The sequence below is a fragment of the Antechinus flavipes genome, chromosome 1 (genome assembly GCF_016432865.1).
Source record: "Antechinus flavipes isolate AdamAnt ecotype Samford, QLD, Australia chromosome 1, AdamAnt_v2, whole genome shotgun sequence".
Classification (NCBI taxonomy): Eukaryota; Metazoa; Chordata; class Mammalia; order Dasyuromorphia; family Dasyuridae; genus Antechinus; species Antechinus flavipes.
In genome coordinates this window covers 125,746,355-125,769,265 of record NC_067398.1, presented here as the reverse complement: position 1 = coordinate 125,769,265, position 22,911 = coordinate 125,746,355, and the positions used below count along the sequence as shown (strand labels likewise).

At 34.1% G+C, this 22,911-nt stretch overlaps 1 protein-coding gene across 1 annotated transcript in view; it reads right to left on the bottom strand.

Annotated features, from left to right (window-relative positions):
• C7 (complement C7) overlaps window positions 1-22,911 on the bottom strand; it is a 61,563-nt gene that overhangs the window by 13,319 nt on the left and 25,333 nt on the right. Inside the window, exons 9-15 of the mRNA XM_051990331.1 lie at window positions 21,495-21,608; window positions 18,757-18,923; window positions 14,684-14,912; window positions 13,327-13,498; window positions 9,664-9,751; window positions 7,723-7,855; window positions 5,655-5,843 (exon numbers count right to left, since the gene is read on the bottom strand). Coding sequence (XP_051846291.1) covers window positions 5,655-5,843; window positions 7,723-7,855; window positions 9,664-9,751; window positions 13,327-13,498; window positions 14,684-14,912; window positions 18,757-18,923; window positions 21,495-21,608 — 1,092 coding nt within the window. The remainder of the gene's footprint in view (window positions 1-5,654; window positions 5,844-7,722; window positions 7,856-9,663; window positions 9,752-13,326; window positions 13,499-14,683; window positions 14,913-18,756; window positions 18,924-21,494; window positions 21,609-22,911) is intronic.

The window sequence follows — 22,911 nt, the reverse complement described above, 5'->3', positions numbered from 1 at the left end:
ATTGGAAGCATATGGAAGAAGACAAGTGCAAGGGATATTTTGGAGGAAAAATTTGACAGGATGTGGCAACTGATTAGATATAAGAGCTGAAAGAAGGGGGATTAGAAATAGCATCAAGGTTTCTAACTGGGAAAGTTACTATGGGGCAGTATCACTGACAGAAAGTCTGCAAGACCAGATGTGGGGAGAAAGATAATGGATTTTGTAGTGAAATAATAAGTTTGAGGTGCTAGCAGTATATTCAGGGGGAATGTATCTTGTAGAAAAGGATTTATGGGGGTCTGAAAATAGGTCAAAGCTGGATATAGAATACATAGAGGGAATAGTTAAAACTGAAAATGTTTCAAATATCTTGGAATCAATCCCTCATTGTTTTCAAAGTTACAACACCTCCAGCTCAGACTTCCTCTATGCATCATCAATCCTTCATTGCCTTCAATATTACATCACTTCTAACATGTAGTTAGATTGTGCATTAACATTCTCTTATAATACAGAGGAGGTCCAACCTCTGTACACTATATACATCTGCTCTTCCCATTTTTTAAATGTCCTTTCTAATTCCTCCTGGAGTACAATAGAAACTATGATTTTTAAAAGCCCAAGTGTCATCATGAGATAGGAAAGTGAATAAATTTCTGGATTTCAAGCCATGAGAACCAGAGTTGGAATCTCAGACACTTATTAACTGTGTGTGATGCTGGGAAAAGTTTCCTCAACTGCATAATGAGGAAATTAATAATAGATACTTCACAAAAACAAGGTTTTATGAGGATCAAATAAAAGTAGGTAAAAGATGTGTGCTTGCAAACCTTAAAGGCATAAAAATGTTATTTCTTTTTATTATCACAGATCCATTGTTACTAATAGAATGATTTATCAGTTTGACATTTATTTTCTAATTTTTTTCTGTTGTCCTTCCATTTTCATCCTTAGAAACTTTTAGGATAATATGTTGTTGTTGTTGCTGTTAGTTGTTCAGTTATTTAAATCATGTTCAACCTTTCATGACTCCATTTAGAGTTTTTTTGCCAAATATACTGGAACAGTTTGCCATTTCCTTCTCTAATCACAGAGTTAAGTGACTTGTCCAGGTTCACCCAGCTAGTAAATTTTTGGGATGGTTGGATTTACTCTTTGATTAGACTTATTTTTTTTTACCAGACTAAATGTTTTTTCTTAACTTTTTCTTGATGTTTTATGAGATAATCCTTCTCCAGAAGATTTTACAAATGAATTTGAATTCTTAATCAGTCTTGACTTTGATCATATTTCTCTTTCAGGACAAAGAAACAAAGGACAAGCATTTGCTGATTGAATCAGTCTATAGATCATGCCTTCTAGATGCAAAAATTTTCCAAGATTGTTTACAATCAGTGCTTCTACATCCTCTCCTCTCACTCAATCCTATATTGAGTATAATCATGCTTCTGATCCTATTATTCAACTGAAATTGCTCTCCAAAGTTGCTATAATAATGTCATAATTTCCCAATTTATAGGACTTCTCAACCTTTATCCTTCATGACATTCCCACAGTCTCTGACAGCTTCTTACATTGTTCATCATTCTTTTTCTTGGAATGTTCTCTCCTTTCTAAGTTTGTTTGTTTGTTTGTTTGTTTTTTGGTAACACTGCCCACAGATATTCTAGCCTATACCTAAAAACCAGTTCTTTGGGAGAAAAAAATTTACATGACACGCTTTTAAACTTAATCTGAGAAAATTAACATTTTCTCTATCACTTTATTAAATCTAGACAATCAATAAAACTATAAATTGGGATCTGATTTATAGTTCATCAATTTCTAACATGTAACCTCACACTAAAAATTTACCAGTTGCCCCTTGTAAGACAGTTCAAGCTTGCTTCAACACATTCCTATACTGCTCTTTCCTAGTATTCCTCACATTTCTTGTTTCCTTTACTAGTTTTTCATCCAGGTGACATCTACTAAATGTGAGTTTAGTTCTTCCAAGGTTCTAACATGGAGATATTCTCTTTACTAGCTACACTATGACATTTAATGTTCTCATCAATTCTTATAGGTTCAATTATCATAATCTATGCCGATGATTTTCTTTTTTTTAATAACTTTTTATTGATAGAACCCATGCCAGAGTAATTTTTTACAGCATTATTCCTTGCACTCACTTCTGTTCCGATTTTTCCCCTCCCTCCCTCCACCCCGTCCCCCAGATGGCAAGCAGTCCTTTACATGTTGAATAGGTTACAGTATATCCTAGATACAATATATGTGTGTAGAACCGAACAGTTCTCTTGTTGCACAGGGAGAATTGGAGTCAGAAGGTAAAAATAACCCGGGAAGAAAAACAAAAATGCAAGCAGTTTATATTCATTTCCCAGTGTTCTTTCTTTGGGTGTAGCTGCTTCTGTCCATCCTTTATCAATTGAAACTGAATTAGCTCTCTTTATCGAAGAGATCCACTTCCATCAGAATACATCCTCAAACAGTATCATTGTTGAGGTATATAATGATCTCCTGGTTCTGCTCATTTCACTTAGCATCAGTTCATGCAAGTCTCACCAGTCCTCTCTGTATTCATCCTATGCAGATGATTTTCAAATCTATTTATCCAGTTCTAATTTCTCTTGTCATACGGTCATATCACCAGCTGTCTATTGGCCCTCTCAAAATACATATCTAGTAGATACCTGAAACTCAACATGTCCAAAGAATAACTCATTATATCTACGCCCAAACTTTCCCCTTTCCCTAATTTTCCTATTAATAATTGAAGGCACCCAGTCTTGCCACCTCAGTGTCATCTTTAATTCTTCGTTCTCTCTCATCATTCTTATTCAATCAGATTCTACTTTAATAATATCTCTTACATATATCTCCTTTCCTTTGATGTCACCACTCAGGTAAAGAACCTCTTCACTTTATATCCAGACTATTGTACTAGCCTTCTGGTTGGTCTCCTTCCTCAAGTGTCTTTCCACTCCAATCTTCTAAACTACCACCTACTCATCTGCCAAAAGTAATCTTTCTCAAGTGCCATTCTGTCAATTTTACCCCCTCTACCCACTCAGTAGACTCAAGTCTCTCTCCCACTATCTCTAGAATTATACTCTTTTTAGCTTTTAAAGCCTTTTACAGTCTGGCCACTTCCTAGAACTTTTTAAGCCTTTATATGTATTATAACATAAAATCAGGCAGCATAAGTCTTTTTGCTATTCCTCTCACACCATCTTCCATCTCCCAAGTCTTTTCACTGATATCCCCCAATCTCGTGGTCTCTATCCTACTGAAACCAAGGCCCGCCCAAAGGACCTCCAGAAAGCTAACCCAAACATTACACAGTTCTTTCAATTAAAGAAACCCAGGTGGAGAAAAGAAAAAGAAAAAAAGAAATAGTTAGCAGAGACAGTTTCTAAATCTTTAATTGCAAATCTATAATATTCTTCAAGAAATGTAGTACCATTTAGAATATCACAATTTTTTAAATTCTGCCCTTTCAAAACCAAGTTTCTTCCAATCTAACCAAGGACCCAAACCTATCAGAATTATATAAAGCATAAGGTTGAATAAAGACTGAATGTCTTGTCATTTTTTAATTACCTGGCTTTAAAACAACAACAACAGAATTAGACAATCTTGTTGGTTTCTTAAAGTATATTTTTGCTTGAAATCAACATTCCTAGATAATCTCCCCTGAGTGGAAAAAATCTCATTCCAAAGTATTTTTGAGTAAGTTACAAAGTACCTGAAAACAGACATTTTAAAAAGACAAATAAATATGTAATCCCCTTTCAGAACAAAAGTGCGACCTCATCAGTGCCATATTGTCTTCCTTTTTTATGCATTTTTATCAGATGTATTATTTTCAGTATTCCAAACAAACTCATGGTTATTTTAGCTTTAGCATATCTGCAAAATAAAACTATTCTCCATTAATAATGGTCTTATAACTAAAGAGGACATCACAATTTGTCCTTAAGAGGATACAATCTAGCACACCTACCTCTCCATGTTTTAACTTCATGACTGAGATCTACATGCAAAATAGTTTGATGCAATCCTTCCTTTTCCAAACAAAATTAATGTCTACATGACAGTTTCAGTGAGTGGAATGACCTCTTTCCTTACCCCTTGCAACACAAAGCAAAAAATAAAAACTTTTTGAGAGCAAAGATGTTTCTTTTTTGTCTTTGCATCTCCAACACCTATCAGAAGGTATAGCACAGAGGTTGGCTTTTAATAAATGCTTAACCTAAATTGAATCTAGTCCTACATAGTGATAATGCTTCTTGAAGAGGCAAACACAGACCAAAAAAATTGACTCTTTTGTAGTCAAACTTGATTAATGCTTGTTAAATTAATTGAATATGTAAACCATGTAGCCTATTACTGCAAAATTATGTTATTTTAATTTCATTTCAGGTTTTTAAAGGAAAGAAAGCTAACAAGCTTATTTTCAACCAAATATATCCTTTCTTAAATATCTTAGAGTTATACATGACCTCAATTTTCTCACTTACAAAATAAAGGAGGGAGGGAACTTGTAACAGTAATTCCTAAGATCCATTCCTCTCTCAATTCTATGCATTCTAAGATTTGTATACAGGAATAATTTTCTAGTTGAATTTTCTAAGTGCCTAAGAGTTCAGTCTACTAACTGTTCAGAATTCCAAATTCCTCATTTGCTATTTTTAAGAACTGCATCATTGAACAAGACTGTCTTTTTCTTCTTGAAGTTTTTGTTTGTTTAGTTATTTGTAGTTTTAAGTGTATCTGTGATTTACAATTTCAGTAATATCAACAAATAAAATAAAAAACACTAGGGAAAGAAAAATTGAATTTTGATATAAGTTGCAATATGGGCTCTGCATGTAACAAAAGGATGGGGAAAATCCCAAAAAATCTCAAAGCCCTCTTTTCAAAAATCCCATTCCCTTATGTTTCTCCGGGGTTTTCAAAGCATCTATGCTAATTTGCATGCATAGTTGTATTCTCTCCAAATTTGTTCTGCTCACCAGTGACTTCAAAATTCTGACATACATCTATATCATATTTATAATACCTTGAATACAAATTGGTTCTACTTTTGGTAGTACAAAAAAGTGAATTTTATTCAACCTGATTACACATGTATAACCTATCTCAAATTACTTGCTGTCTTAGGGAGGAGCAAAGGAAGAGGAAGAGAAAAAGAAAAATTTGGAACTCAAAATCTTATTTTAAAAAAATGAATGTTGGAACAGCTAAGTGGTACAGTGGACAGAGCAACAACCTTAGAATCAAGAGAACCTGAGTTCAAATATAGCCTCAGGAACCTGATGGTTACTAGCTATGTGACCCTAGGCAAATCACTTAACCTGGATTGAATTGCCCTTCCCCCAAAAGAATGTTGAAAACTATTTTTACATGTCATTGGAAAAAAAATGTTATTTTTAAAAAGTTATCACAGTTAAGGAAGTTTGAATATGAATAAAAATGTAGTTAAAATGGATTCCTCCAGCTTTAGATGTACTGATCACATAAACTTTTTGAGGACAGAGATGATTTCATTTTTCTCATTTATGTCTTCAGCACTTAGCACAAGGCCTGGTACAAAGCAAGCCCTGAATAAGTTGTCAAATTTAATTAAATTGCTGGACTATAATGAATGAAAACATAGAACAACTTACCTTTTAATCTGCAATGGGAATTCATATCAGGCCACCACTTTAGACTGGAGCCACATGAGAAAAGAGATGGACCTTCCAGTATCTTGCCCCCTGAGCAGGTCAAGGTCACCTTCTCTCCAATCTCATAGAAAGGTTTCCGAGGATCACTTTGGAGACCTTTTTCCAAGGCAGGCAAGACACAACCTATTTCTAAAAAGAATATAAAGTTTCAGAATGTAAGGGTCTTTAAATTTCCAAATTATCACAGTCCAGTGTTGCATGGATATTTTAAATTTGTTCTTGCTCATGAATAGATAAAAAAGTAGGACTGGGAAACTCACTCTTGAGAACTTTCTGAAAGACCAAGACATATATTCTTCCACTAGAAGTAAAATGAAAATTTTAATTAAATAAAACTAATAAATGCAGAAACCTAAAAGTCAGCCTACCATTAAAGGCAAAATTATCTAAACTTCAAACCCTCTAGTTGAGTAACTCCCACAGAGATTTTGATGAATGCTGTGTTTTAGTATGTTTGCAGAAAACTAACATAACTCTGCTTTCTGAAAATTTTCAGTTGACAGTTTTATCATCATACTTTTAGGATTGTCATAGTGTTCATTTTCTTCTTTATCCATCCCTTATAACACACTTACCATTGTTTGATCAGGTCATCAAGATGAAAAAATATCACAAAGAAAGAGAGGAAACACATAGCTAGAGAAAGCATGCACAAGAATGATAAAAATATAACATAAGTTTTACTGGACCACATTTACTGAATTTAGGAATTTTGCTCTATTTCTTGTGTGTTTTCATGATAGAACTAAAATCTCATGCATTTCACTGGCTAAGATTTTCAACAAGTCATATTAGCCAATTCACAAAATTTTCTTTCCATTTTGTTAACCTGAATTAGTGAAATAGCTACCTGCTGCAATACAGCTAAGATATGTCAAAAATATTTGGGGGGCATTCTGTTTCTTAGAACTAAGGCCCAGCAAGCAGGCTGTGCCCCATAACAACAATCCTTTGTGCCCTGAATAATCCTACTCTTTGGCAGAATGCCTTGCTTTGGCCAGAACCAGATCTTCACTGAGGAATTTATGTTTCATATTAACCAATAACTGTTTAGATTTGTTGGAACTTTCTCTATTTCCCAGGAATCTGAGAGACATTTATCACATCTCTTAGCATGCTCACAATCCCTGTTTCTTATAACAATTAAGTGAACCAAACCAGGTGCTTACACACTAATTCTGGTTCTGTATCCCACGCTGAGACTCAACTTGGAGACAATTCCCACAGGACCCAGGAATGCCTGTATTAGCCTCGTATGAGCCTGCCATGAGAACTCAAGATCTAAGAATGTTACTCAAGACCAAAGAATGACTATGCGATGGTCCAGCCCACTTGTGGTTTTTTAATGTATATAAAGCACTGCCTTTGCCTCATCATGCTTAAGCTGTTCTACTCAAAACTTCTGCTTGCAAGCATTTCTTTCACTTTGAAATTAAATTTCTGTTGGTGTCCTATTTCTAGCCTGCTCTTTTCAGTTTTAGCTATCCACTGGTTAGATGTTAGTTTTGGTCGCATTGACAGATGAAACTCTAAATAGAGATTTGGGTAATATTCTAATAAATTAAAGAATTCTCCAAAAAACTAAGTGATAACTAATAATAGCTAATATTTGCTTAGCACTTTAAGATTTGTTAAGCGTTTTACACATGTATATTATCTGAACTGATCCTCTCAACAACTCTGTAAGAAAGATATTATAATTATCCTCGTTTTATAAGTTAAAAAACTGAGACTTGCTTTTAAACTATCAGAAAGCTAGTGGCTAAATGTTTGAAATTCAAATCTTGTTAACTAAAAGTTCAGCATTCTATCTACCCTACCATCTAGTAGTATCTACTGCAATGCAGAATATTTCCAAGAGGATTACTCAAATTGGCTCTGAATTTGGATTAGGATCAAATCAGTTTCCCAAATAAATGATGTCAGAACCCAGAATAAGCAGCTACTTCCATAGATCCTAACTACAATTTCCAGATTTAAGTAGGATCTTATATTTAAGAGTACATACTCTGGCAATGTTTTTCCCCAGCAAGCCAAGTTAAATCTTCTCCACATTTGGCAACAGGGTCCCCAATAAGAGCATATCCGTCCTGGCAAGTATAAACAATACTTCTTCCAACTGGGAATGTCGGACCTGTATCCTGAACAAAATGGGGAAAATTCAGAAGATGAAGCAAAAGGCAGGATGAGGAACAGGAAGTAAATCATGTTTTTAAGGGAGATAATAGGTTATCTAATTACTATAGACAGCAACATAGGTACATAATATATAATATATGTGTTTTTGCATGTATGTTTACATGTGTACACAATAGTTACAAGTAGGCTACAGATTTCCAATAAAGCTGTTTATTCAAGAATTAGCAAAACTATTATCACCAAAAAATATACAATTAGTGAAGAAACTATATAATTATGTATCAAGGATGAAGGGAATGAGGAAAATGAGGAAACATTTATTCAGAGTTTATTGTGTGCCAGGCACTGTGATAAGAACTTTGCAAATATCATCTCATTTGATCCTTACAGCAATTCTGGGTAGTAGGTGTTAATATAATCCCCGTTTTTTTATACTTAAGGAAACTGAGGCAGGCAGACATTAAATAATTTTCCCAGCATCATTACAGAAACTTATTAACGTTTCTGATGCCAGATTTGAACTTAGATCTTCCTGATGACAGTTCCAGGACTCTATCCATTGTGTCACCTAGGTACCTCTCTGCAGCTAGAATTTAGGGGTATAGTTGGGAGTGAAAGCTAATAATCAGGCAATCTTAAGTATTAAACTAGCATTCACAAAATGCAAAAAATGACTTATAGAAAGATCCCAAACATCCTTGATGGAAGATATATGAAAGAACATGGATAAGAATCACTAAGGATAAAATGATGGGAGAAAATTGGTACCTGCACTGATGATGCTGTGATTGATGTGGGATGAAGGTTGTTGCCCACATCAATCACAGCATCATTTTAAAAATGTGTGTGATATTTGCTTTGGCAACACTGTGGATGTATTGAGAAGTGAGAAAAATTCAAATATCATTAGTAGGTTTCCTGAAAAGTTAAAGCTTCTGGTTAATGTAAATCTAAAGTAGAGAAGGACAAATTCCCATGTTATTAAACAAGTAGAAAGCATATCCAATCAAGACAAGTCACATTCCCTTTCCCATTCTAATTACAAAAATGACTAAAGTACAACTATAAGTAGCTCACAGTCCACTAGCTAAATATCTATTAGTCTAATGGACTTTCTTGGTGTAGTCCAACCAGAATGGACTGCCTAGTTGACATGTTTGGAGGGAGAAATTCATTCTCCATACCAAGGATATATGATCCTATATTTACAAATCTGATTGTAGTTTTATAGTTTGAGTAACATGTCCTCTGATATACTTCCATTTCTAATAGGAAGAGACCAGGGAAGGATAATTTAGATCCACTTTACTACAAATTAGAATATAGGTTTTTTGAGAACAAGGATTGTCTTCATTCTTTCTTCATATTCCTGGGGCTTAGCACTGTGTCAATCACAGAGTTAGAGCTTAATATGTGCATAGTAATTGATATGCAAGAAAAGTCACAAATAAGTTAAAAATAAACAAAGAGAATACAGAAGAAAGGAAAGGTCAAGGAGAATGATTTGTAATAAGTTTTTGCAGATCATTTATCTGAAAGAGATGGACTTCTACTTGGGGCAGATTAAATGGGATAGCAAACTTTCACTATTGGGAATCATAGTCAGGAGATGTTTGTAACTTTTGACAATTTATTTAACCTTCTGAATCTTGGTTTTTCTCACCTGAAAAAGGAAGGTTAAATTACATGATCTTCAAGGTCCTCTTTAGCTCAAAAAATTCTATGATTCTGTGTAACTGAACTACACCTAAAACAGCATGGTTTGAACATAAAGAAAAGGCTCAATGGAAAGAAAACACTGAAAACCTACTTGAACAAAACCATTTTCCAAGGGAGGGGGTGATGGGCAGGAAGTTGTAGGAACACCAGACATATCAAAACAATGTGGTTCTATCAATCTGGAAAGTAAAAGAGAAAAGACCTTTACCATTATATATATATATATGCTGATGCTTTCTTTTGTTTTGTGTTAAGAGGATATGTTTATGTATGTATAGTAATATGCCACCTAATGACATTATCAAAATACAAGTATGCTGCTATTTCAAATAGCTAAATCAGAAAATAAAGGAAGATTATTAGAATAGTCCTTTCAGACCTCAAATGTACACCAAAAAATATTCATAGCAGATTTTATTTTATTTTATTTTGGTGACAAAGAACTAGAAGCTAAGGGGGTGCTGCCACTGACAGAACCAATTTAGGTGTATGAATATAATGGAGTCCTCTTATACTGTAACAAATGACAAAAGGGATGATTTGAGAGAAACCTCACAAGAATTAAATAAAGCAATAAAAAACTAAGTAAGCTGAACTAGGAGAACTTTTTATAACAACAATATTGTTAAGGCAAACAACTTTGAAACACAAAAGAACTCTAATCAACTATAATGACCTATCACAATTCCAAAGGACCAAATATGAAGCAAGCTATTTACCTTCCAACAGAAAGACTATGGACTCACAGAACAGAAAGAAACATATAAAAATATACATAGATATAGACTTGACCAAACATGGGAATTTTTTTTTGGCTTTACTTTGCATATTTGTCATAAGGGTTTTGTTTTTCTTTTTTTTTTTATTTTTCAAAAAAGCAAATGAAAGAGAAAATTTTGTTTTTGTTAAGACTGACAATAAGTATTAAAATTTTATAATAAATAAAATATACTACAACTTCCAACATCGCTCATAAGTCTGAGTCTGTGACTGAATCAAGATAGAAAGTAGTAACAAAATCTAGTGCCTTGTCATCAATTAATCCAACTCCTGGATATGGAATGTAAATGTGGAATTGATACTTCAATATTTTGGCTAATCTGAGATGTAATATATAATTGACTAACTTCAATAATAAATATCAGAATCCATGATATCCTTCTTCTTCCATAAATCCTCTTTCAATAGACAATCTATTCAATGTGTTGATGACCTTCCTCTGCATCTTGCCTCTTCATTAAAATGTAAGCTCCTTAAAGTTAGGGATTGTTTTTTGCCTTTATATTCCTAAGAACACAACACATTACCTGATACATAATAAACACTGACTAAAACTGATTAACTAAGGATACTGGTCCAGTTCTTGATTAGATTTTGATGTGTTAAGACAAGACCAGCTCTACCTTTTTTCCAAGAGTATATTTGCTAGATGATACTTTTCAAGACATTTCTTGTATACAGATCATCATTGAAAATATGTACCCTATTCATACCTACCACATAAGTCTCTAAATTGCCTTTTTCAGTACAATTTTGATTTGCAAGAGATTGTGGTTTTTCACTGATTTGTGATCACAAAATATTTCCAGAAGAATATTGGTGCTAAATGAAGTTTCATTTAATGAAGCAGTTGGGGATCACTGAAAAATCTATTCAGTTCTCAAATGCAATCCATCTTATTCTCTTAATTCTATTCAGTTCTCTAAGAAATCATGATAATCTGACTAAATGTGCTATTTTCCTTCTTTTTCAGAGCCAACAACTAGTTTAACTAGGTAAAGTTGGAGTTGTAATTATGCTTAGTGCCTTTTCATCTATATCCTCCTTTTTTAATTTGATTCTAATTTTATCTTGACTTGCTGGTCATGGTTTGCCTACCTACAAATAGCTAATTTAGAAATTATTCCCATGTCAGTAACCAGCCATTTCCTATCTGTTAAAATAAAGTAAGTTTCATTTTTAGTGTATTGTTCAACATTTGCCATCTCTCTTCTCAAAATAAAGTGTTTGTGTTCATATATGTTTACATATGAAAATTCTGAGTAATTTCTAAATCTTTGATATCTTTTATTTCTTAATCTTGAATCATATTTTTAATGTTTTTCACCTTAGCCAATTTTCATATTATATTGACTTAATTTTATTAAGGTACATATTAACTGGGTTTGAAAAATCATGTTAAAGTTCTTCATAGATTTGGATGCTTTGTATCATAAACAGATGTTGGAACACCAACTAGCATCGTCTCAATAATGGTGTTTTGCTTATGCCCACCATGTGTTCATGAAAAACAAGATGACCCAAATGATCCAGGAAATTATGTTTTTATTATCTTTGGTCACATGGTTAAACCACCTCTACCAAATCAAAGAGTGCCCAAGGCACTGTACTTTCTTCTCCAAGGAAAACCTGTAAGACATCTTTCCATTTTTTAGAAACTTCTTTATGGCTTCTGGTTTCATTTGTCATAAGAAAGTCAATATCCATATAGTCTGTTTCTTCTAGTATTATCAATATATATATTATATTAATATATATTGTTTTTCCTGCCTTCTCAATAGTTGAGGGAGGAAGAAAATTCAGAACTAACATTTAATTAAATTTCAAAAAAATTAAACCAGCACTTTCAAATCCTATGTCAGAGATGATGTTTTTTTCATGCACAATGCAATATGGAGTGGAGAACTCCTGTACATGTTCAGTTTTACAAATGGATTCTGTTGCATAATTCTATACCGTTTCAAAGCATTTTCATATGAAAAGAAAACCACAGTGCCTTGCACATATTAGACATTTAATAAATACTTGTTGATTTGACTATACAAGGATTTCTTCCCCATCCTACTTCATCCTGCCTGCTAGAAAGTGAGACCATTATTCACATAAGCCAAATGTTTAGTTTTCAAATTTTTTATTATTTGATTCAACACAACAACTATTCATTAACTGAAAAATAAACTCCTTGAGGGCAGGGCTATTGCTATTTGGTCCTTATATCCTTAGCACCTAACACCAAGTCTGATATATAATAAGAACTCAATAGCTCCTGGTAAGAACTTATTGAATAATTGGTTAAGAACCTCTTAAGGGAGATGAACTGTGGTGGCCTTACAGGGAGAATATAGAGATAAAATGGGACATAGATCCTGCCCTCAATAAGTTATCAACTAGTAGAGAAAATCAGAGAAATACACAAATAGCTATTATGATATGAGGGCACAAGATCAATCCAGAGAGAGACATGTGATAGTTTCAAAGGAAAAATAATGGGAAACCTAGGAAAGCTTCATAGAAGTGGCTCCTGAACAGGGCCTTGAAGAACAGCAAGGATTTAAATCATCAAAAATGTGGGTAACTTATTCTAGGAAGGGAGACTACTATGTGCAAAAGTATGGCAACAAAAAAAGGTTAGACAAGATCATAGGATCATATCATAAGTTTCAAGCTGGAAAGGAACTTAGAGGTCATTAGATCCAACAGTTCCTTATATCTTACAAATGAGGAAATGGAAGCAAAATATACATGTGTGTATATATATATATACACCCACATCCACACATATAGACAATTACATCACTTGTCCAAGGTCCTATAGTTAGAAAATGTCTAAGATAAGATCTGAATTGAGGTCTTCCTGTTTCCAAGTTTAGTACCCTATACTCTATACCATAATAATCATAAAAATAATAATAAATAAGAAAATACTTTTGTGGTATTTTTTTTTTGTGGTTCAAAAGATTTGTTTTCATTTTACCGAAAATGTTCCAACTCTTCATTTTGGCAGGGCTGTGTTTCAAATGCATCTCCAATACAGAATTTGCCACCTCCACTAGGACGGGGATTATCACAACTTCGTCTCCTTACTTTCTTCCCCACCATACAAGTACTCCAAGGAGACCAGCAACTCCATCTTCCATCAACAACTCCTATTGGTCAAGAGATATGGAGGTTAAGAATATGATAACCCCAATAAGGGTAAAGGTTTTCTGAGTTTGGGAGTTAATTCTTCAGAATTTAAATTCATATACCTCATTTATGCATTTACTTGGGACTGAGAGGGACCTTACAATTGAAGAATTTCAGTCATCCCCAAATCATTCTTCTGTGTATGATGCATTAAGAAGATATTTTCCAGACAATCAATGTGTTTCCTAATACTGGTTAGGAAGGACTACAGTAGGGCTCATTTTACTCTAGCAGCAATTATGATAGAGCTTACATTAAGTACATAGTGTTTTCATTTAATCTTTTTAATTTCAAATGTCAGTTGATGTCTTTTGTTTTAAAATTACTTTCATTTCCAAATATATCACTGCCTCTTCCCCTACTCTCAGACATTCCTTGTAAGCAATAAAGCAAACAATAAGCTTTTATTAATCATCTATTATAAGCTATGTTTTTATGCAATGAAGAATACAAAAGAAATAAAAATAATTCAGCAAAAACAACTACTATATCAACTGAAGTCTCACATCGTATACAATATTCCATAGCTAAGCCAGGATTCAAAATATCTGACTCCAAATCCAGATCTCTATGCTATTCCAGTTAGAAAACAGGGGTTTCGAGTGCTTAAGAGACTTAGTTGAGGTAATTTAGCCTGTAGGGAATGGGGATGGGAGATGAATTAGAATCTAAATCCCTATATTTTTAGTTATGCTTTTAAAGTCCCTCCCAATACACACACATATTCACACATGAATACAAGCAAGTGGTCAATGTTCTCTCATCAACACTGGAGGAATGTAACTGCTCCCTTAAAACTCATTTGTATAAGACCCTCTTGAAAGTTAGAGACTGATGACACAACGCTCCAGGTCTGCCTGAGGGGTGGAGTTGGGGACAGGCTGAAAAGTAGGTGAGACCCTGTTCTTCTGCCTTCCATTTTGAAGAGAGAGGCCATTGGGTGTCTGTTTCTCTTCAGAGAGACATCCCTGAAATGAAAACCTCTGGGAAGAAGTAGACATGCCTTTTCTCTTAAAATCAGAAGCAAGAAAACCAAGATTTCATTTCTCCATAGGGACTGAGTACTCAAGCAGTCTCCATCAAGCATTGCTAATGCAGATGCCCAAGTGCCAAAATTAGCTTCAGGAAATAGAGTGAATACTGACCTGCCTGATCTTCCACAAGGAATCCGTGCTCACAAGCAATACCAAATGTGTAAGGTCTGCAATGGCACTGGCACTGGGTTCCCACAACTACTGCCAGACCACCATTTTTACAAGGCTTGCAATGACAAGGGTCAGATTCTGCCAGATACTCCTCAATTGCTCTTTTCAGATACAACCTTTTGACCGAGGCACAGGGAACCTCTTTCACAAGCTCATACAGCGGTGCAAGCTATAAATTAAGAAAATTGAACACATGGATTACTTTAGGAAACAGCCTCTGCCCTATGACTCTGAAGAAATACCTCTGAATCAAATCCTGATAATTGTTTTGTTCTTTTTCTAAATCTAAAAGATACAAATTAATTTTTTTTTAATTTTACTGAGAATTCAGGCAAGTCAAAATGAGCTCCCAATGCGGGTTCTCTAAAACAAAACTTTTTCCACTCAAGACATCTAGTCTAGTAGTCTCCACTCCTGGAATAAGTTACCTCCCACATTTTTGATGATTAAAATCCTTGCCATTCTTCAAGGCCTTTCAGGAGCCAGTTTTATGAAGCTTTCTCCTTTGAAACTATCACATGTCTCTCTCTGGATTGCTCCTATGCCCTCATAACATAATATCTATTTGTGTATTTCTCTGATTTTCTCTACCAGAAATTTTCATGTGATCCCAGATATATAGATATATAAAATAGATATGCAAATCAAACATTTACTGATAATAAATCATAATCTTGCAACACCAACATTCAGTAACACGATCCTGTATGAGATCCTGGCCCACACCTTAAAAAAACTGGGCTCTATAAAAAGAAAGTGAAGAAAATGCCTTCAAACAGATGAAGGATTATGAGAAAATTGTGATGTAGCAGCTCTCCATTTCTACCAAGGAAAACAAAAGAAAATGGATTTGAAATGCAAAAGAAAAGTAATACCTGACACCCATTTTAGCATCTTGAGGTTTACTTTATCTGATCTAACCTTGTGAAGATATTTATAACTAAATTTTTTTTAATAAGAGGAGAAAGCAAACTCTCAAAAAGCATAATTCAATTCAATTGAGTTCAATAATTATTAAGGACTTAATATGTTGAAGTCATTGTGATAAGTGCTGGGAATACAAAAAGAGGCAAAAAACAATCCTGCCCTCCAGGAGTTTACAATCTCATGGGACAGACAATATACAAATAAATATATACAAAGCAAGTTATATTCAGGATAAATAAGAAAAAATGATACTGTGCCCTCATAACATAATATCTATTTGTACATTTCTCTAGTTTAAAAAATGGAAAGCACTAGAATTCAGAGGGTTTAGGAAAGGTTTCCTTTTGGAGATAGTATTTTTTTTCTTAATAGTGTTTTATTTTTCCAAATACATTCATGCAAAAATAGTTTTCAACATTCATCTTTGCAAAACCTTGTGTTCTGAATTTTTCTCCCTCTCCTCCCCCTTTTCCCCTTCCCAAGACAGAAAGCTATCTGACATAGGTTAAACATGTACAATTCTTCTAAACATATTTCCATATTGGTCATACTGTGCAAATAAAAGAAAGAAAAATCAGATCAAAAGGGGGGGGAAAGCAAACAAGCAAGAAAAAAAAGGTGAAAATACTATGCTTTGATCTACATTCAGTCTCCATACTTCTCTCTCTGCATGTGGATGACATTTCATCACAAGTCTGTTAACATTGCTTTAAATTACCTTAGTTGATCATCACATATTCTTGTTGTTGTTGTGTACAATGTTTTCTTGGTTCTGCTCACTTGTTATCAATTGATGTAAGTCTTTCCAGGCCTTTCTGAAATCAGCCTGCTCATCATTTCTTACAGAACAACAATATTCTATAACATTCATATACCACAATTTATTCAGCCATTCTCCAACTGATGGGCATCCATCCAATTTCCAGTTCCTTGCCACTACAAAAAGGGCTGCCACAAACATTTTTAGATATGTGGGTGCTTTCCCTGTTTTTATTCTGGGATGCAGAATTCATAGAGACACTGTATGCATCATTTTACAGCTTTTGGGCATAGTTCCAAATTGCTAGGAGGTAGTTTTTTAAAGAACTTAAAAGAAGTCAGGTAGATCAGTACTCAGAATGAGAAGAGAGAACATTCTAGGCATGGGGAATAGCCAGGAAAAACTCCCAGAACAGAAAGATAGGGTGTCTTGTATGAGGAACAGCCAGGAGACTATCATCAGTGGGTTGAAATGTATGTGATGGGGAATAAGATATAAGAAGCCTAGAAAGGTAGGAAGGGGGCTAGGATATGAAGGGTTTTGAATGTCAAACAGTATTTTGTATTTGATCTGGAGGCAATGAGAAGACAATGGAGTTTATTGAGTGGGGAGGTGACATAATCACACTTGTGTTTTAGAAAAAACACTTTAGCAACTGAATGGAGAATGGCTTGGAGTAAGGAGAGACTTGAGGCAGGCAGAACCATCAGCAGGCTATTGCCATAAGCAAATCATGAGGTTATGAGGGCCTACATCAAAGCAGTGGCCATGTCAGAGAAGAGAAGGGGCTATTTTCAGGAGAAGCTACAAAAGTGAAATTGGCAGGTACTGCAAGAACTTGGATATGGAAGATGAAAAATAATGAGGAATTCAGAATAACTACTAAACCTGAGGGATTGGGAGGTTGATATTGTCTTTTACAGTAAAAGAGAAGGTAATAGTAGGGAAGGGTTTGGGGGAAAGATAATAAGTTCAGTTTTGGATATATTGAACTTCAAATGTCTCCTGGACATCCAGTTCAAGACTGAAAGATAGTTGGAAATGCACATTTGGAAGTCAGCAAAGAATTTAGGGCAGGAAAGGTAGATTTGAGAATCATCAGCATGAAGATAGCAATTAAATTCACAGGAGCTGATGAGATCACCAAGTGAAGTAATATAGAGGGAAAAGGGAAGAGGGCCTAGGACAGAGCCTGTCTATGGTTAAAGGGCATGATTTTGAGGAGTATCCAGCAAAGAATATAAAGGAGGATCCCTCGGGTAGGTAAGAGGGAGAGTGGCGTCCCAAAATTCTACAGAGAAGAGAGTTCAGAAAAGAGTGATTAACAGTATCAAAGGCTGCAGAAAGGAAAAGGAGAATGAGGATCAAGAAAAGGCCTTTGGATTTGGCAAATAAAACATCATTAGGAGATTTGGAGAGAGTAGCTTCAGTGATACAGTAAAGCCAAAAGCCAGATTGTAAGAGGTTCAGAAGAGAGTGCAAAGAGAGAAAGTAGTAGCACCTATTGAAGTCAGCCTTCATGTCATGTTTAGCTACAAAAGGTAGATGAGATGAGGGATAACAGCAACAAAGGAAAGATTAAGTGAGGATTTTTTTCAGGATAGAGAAGACATGGAAATGTTTGCAGGTAATAGAAAATGAGCCAATTGAAAGGTAGACATTGAAAATAAGTGAGAGTGAGGATGACAGAAAGGGCAATTGTTTGGAGGAGATGGGATAGAATGAAGTTACTTGAACAAATAGAGGGCTACTTGCTCACAGCTATCAAGTGGGAGATCTAGCATTCTAACCTAGGTTTGCTGACTCCAGAACCAATATTTTCCCACCATATCTCAATTAATCAGCAAAATAAATAACCTGACTTAGAAGGATGATTGATTTAACTCAAAAATGAGTAACCCATTAAAAATGGAATCTCTGTACGTGGAAATCCTTTAAAAAATAAAAATAGAAAACAATCTGCCATAGATATGTTAAATTTAGATCACTTGGAGGGAGGAAGCAAGACCCAGTGACCTCCTCTCTAAGCTTTGGCTCCTTCTGAGTATAAGGCCAAAGTAAAACCCAAACAAAAGCAATTAATAATTAGAAATAAGAATTTTGTGACTAATTTCCCTTGTACTATATTTAGTACTAAATTTTTCCTGATAAAATAGAATCAATCTGACAAAGTACAATTCTTTATTATTGTATTTGCATACATTTTACTGTATGAAGCAGAATTTGACTGCAGGAAATTCTAGAGTAGTCGCTTTTTAACCATTTTATTTTATTAGTACAAATAAACATATCTGCCTCTTGCTGTCTGAAATAGAACATCACTTACCTTTTGTTTTATTACTTGGGGATACTGTCCCACAGTTGCAGCCCATGAAGCATACCGGCGTCTATTTACAGCAGGATCATCTATATTTAAATAATTAAGACCAGCTTGCAAATTTGGGTGTCCTCCCTTGACAAGTGAACTGCCTTGGAGCAATTTGTTTTTTGTTTCTATATAAAAAGGAATTTAAAATATCAAGTAAGAATATGGAAATGCATATAAAATGAAAATTCTAGCAAGCATTCATAAACAGCATTAAGAATTACAGAAGTATAAAATATAAATAAGATTTTAATAAACACAAAATGAATTGTGGTCTGAACCTTTAAAGGAAGTACTCATATCAGTGATTCAAAATGTTTCTGACATAAGGGCATTGATCAGAGAAATCCCTGTTCCCAAATCAACTTAAAATCATGTCATGAATTTTAATTAGGCGGCATCTAAGGGACCCCTCAATTTGGATTATAAATATGGCCACTGATACCCTGATGAAAGGATAGAAGGAACTCTGATAATTGGATGATGATGATAAACTATATCAGAAGAGCTAGTCCTCTTTATGGACTAAAATTCAAGCTGTGAGACTTTATCTCTCTGTCTTTCATTCTCTCTTGAACTTTAAGAAGACAGACCAGAATTTCAGTAAAGAAAATCTGTGCTCTGTGGGGTTTGAATAAGCTATGCCCATGCACAAATTTATTTTTCAAGGAGAAGATCATAGCAGAAGTATAAGGCACAGGTAAATTCATCCTTGCACACATCCTTGGATTTGAAACTACGCATATTCTGTAACTCAGTATCTGGTATCAACCAGTACTTGGTCTGTTAAAGAAAAAGGAAAAGGGCCTATCAGTATATAAATATTTAGAGCAACTCTTTGGTAAGTTGCAAATAATTGAGAACTGGGTGGGGAACCATCAATTGAGTAGTGACTAATCAAATTATAGAATATGAATTTAATGGAATACAATTATTTCACTAGAAGTTATGAAAAGGATGGTTTCAGAAAATCTGAAATCATACACAGTAAAGTGAAAAGAACCAGAAAAGCTATCATTCAATAATAACTTTGTAAAGACAAACAACTTTGAAAGATTCAAGAATTCTAACCAACCAAAATTGCAGAGGAACAATAATGAAATATGCTGACCACCTACTGATAGGCAAAGGAATTGGATTATAGAATAAGACATACTTTTTTTGGCTATGACCAATGTGGCGATTTCTTTTACTTGACAATGAAAATTTAATACAAGATTTTTTTCCCCTTGTTTTCCATTAAGAATGAGGATAAAAGGAGGGAAGTAAAGAAAGCAGATTCTTATTCATTGAAAAAATTATTTTTAAAAATAAAGGCATATGGCTGAGGCAGACTTGTTCTTGCTTACTTAGCTCAAGAGTTTAGTCCATAGACAATATTCATAAGCTCCAACTCATGCAAAGGAGAGGAAATTTTATCCTTGTTTGGCAGGATTATTTGCGAATATAGCCTTCTAGACAAAGAAGGGAGATTTCCTAAACTTCTCCAACTTTGGGAGTTGTCTGGGAGTTATATAGGATCATGTAGCCAGTATATGGAAGAAATGAGACCCAAATCCAAATCTTTTTGGATTCAAATCTGGTTCTTTGAACAGTTCCTTTTTCTTTAATAGACAGTGTGACTGTCCCTCATTAGAAACAAAAAAGATGTATCTGAATAAATCAAAACCAAAAAAAGGGGATTTTAAAATCCCTTTTGGAGGGGTCCTAAGGTAAGAACAAGAAGCAGACCTATAACTGATGTTCAGAGATTTAGACTGATGAATTATTCCCATGAAGAGAAGGAAACTAGAGATACTGAAGCTTGGAAAGATACCATCCAAAGCAAAAAAACTTAAGTATGGCTAGCACAGGTGATAGGTCTTGCCTTCTAAGGCCCAATGCATCCCACCTCCCAAATAAAATTGTATAACAAACTTGATCTGTCTGAACTAGAGGAATTTGACAGGAAGAAAAGTCCAGAACAGAGTATAAGAATATACTTTCTTCAAAGGAAAACATTGGACAAAAGAAGAAATATGTCAGGTCCTGAAAGGACTTAACAGCAACATAATAGATTCTTAACAGGAAGCAAATAAAAGGCCTGCTGAATATTGTTTCAGATTGAGTTGTATTTTTTAAACTCATAGACATAAAGAATTATTCCAATTATTAATCTGTCTTCATTCACGTGTTTTAAAAGAGAAAAAGAAAAATGATCTGGAGTCTTCTGACCCAATATAGTCTCCATTATTACCAGTAAATCCCTGCTATAAATGTTGACCTAAAAAGGTAAATTCTTCAAGAAAGGACACTAGGGGAAGATTAACAGAAAAACTTTTGGGTGTGGGAGCCTTCATATACTGGGCTGAATAATTTTCCATCATTCTGGCCTAAAGGAGGGTCCCTGATTATTTTGTTAATTAGTTATAATGTTTTTCTTTAGTTCTACCAAGTTTAATATTCTTTCAAAAGTTAAAAGATTTCAAATAGGAAATAAAAAGTAAGAACAAGAGAAATACAGAGATAGAAAGTGCTGCTTCCAAGAAACTGACTCCTTTACCTTTAGTTAGAAAAATTGAATATGACATCTCTAGTAATTACTGCAAATTACAAAGAAGATACATACTTCTCATCTTTGCATGGCACTTTTACAAACATTGGTCATATTATAAATTTTTTTTTAATTCATAAACAAATTAATTAAACATTGAACTCACCTGAAGCCAATTTTAATAACTCAATAAGTTTCTCACATTTCTGCTTAGATATTTTAACAAAAAAAAGATTCAACTTTTGTGAGGTACATTCCTGCATGTCAAGTAAATTAAAATCTGAAAGAAAAAAAATATATGATTAACTTTCTGTATTAAATTAATTCACTTGTTTGGGTTTTTTTTTTCCTTTCTTTGATAGCCATTACTATCAAATGGAACAATGGAATACCTCAATTAATCAAATAATATGTATGAAAAAAAATTTTTTAACTGTAAAGCAATATTAAAATGTGAACTATAAAGCAATATTCTAATATTCAAATTAGTAGCATTATAATTATTATTCTTCCTGTTGTTCATTTTTCATTAGTTCTGTGAGGTCAGTTCTGGGGGAAAACTGCAGTTCTGGTCATGATTGAATCTCTAGAAAAGGCAGTTCTATCCATTAACTGTGGTCATAAATAATAGAGAGTATAGCAAAAAGAAGTGGATCAAGATATGGCTTGGAGTTGAGGAGATTGAGATTCAAGTCCTAGCTCTTAGAAGCATGCAGTTCACTTAACCTCTTTAGTGGTCCAGGAAATCTCTAAGATTACAATCTTGCAGACTATAAAACAATTTATAGTTAATTGAGTGGTTGATTTATGTCAGAGGAAGTAGTTTTCATATCTGTTCACTATAACAATGAAACATAGGTTCAAAGTAATTAATAATAACAACAATTAACATTTATGTGGTATTTAGTGTGCACTAGACACTTACTAAATATTTAAATAAATATTTAAAATTATTATCTCATTTGATCCTTACATTCCTGAGAGTTGTTATTATTATCTTCATTTTATAGTTGAGAAAAATAGAAGCAAACATGATATGCTCAGAGTCACACAATTGATAAGTGTCTGAGAGCAAATTTGAACTCAGATCCATGCTGACTCCTGGCACAGTACCCTACATACTGTGTAACCTGTTTTCAGCATCAACTGTGTTTGCTGGTGTGGGAGAAAATAACGTGCCCTAGCTCCAAGGCCTGAAGAATGGTTTAATGAGAATGGTTTTATCTTTCCTTCTAAGTAGATGTATACCCAACTTACTCAAATTTTCAATCTCAGTTCTTCCATCATGAATCCAACTATTTTGAAAAACATTTAGAACTATAACCAAAAAGCTATGAAACTGTTTATGTTCTCTGACCCAGCAATAATGCTACTAGATTTATGCCTCAGAGAGATAAAGGAAAGAAGGAAAAGATACATATGTACAAAAATTGCATTGCATTTTTTGTGATGCAAAGGGAAGTGAGCAGAATTACTACACAGTAACAGCAATATTGGAAAAATATAGAAGTTTTGAAAACTTAGTAACTTTGATTAGTACGATGACTCATTATAATTCCTAAGCATTCAAAATGGAATTTGGA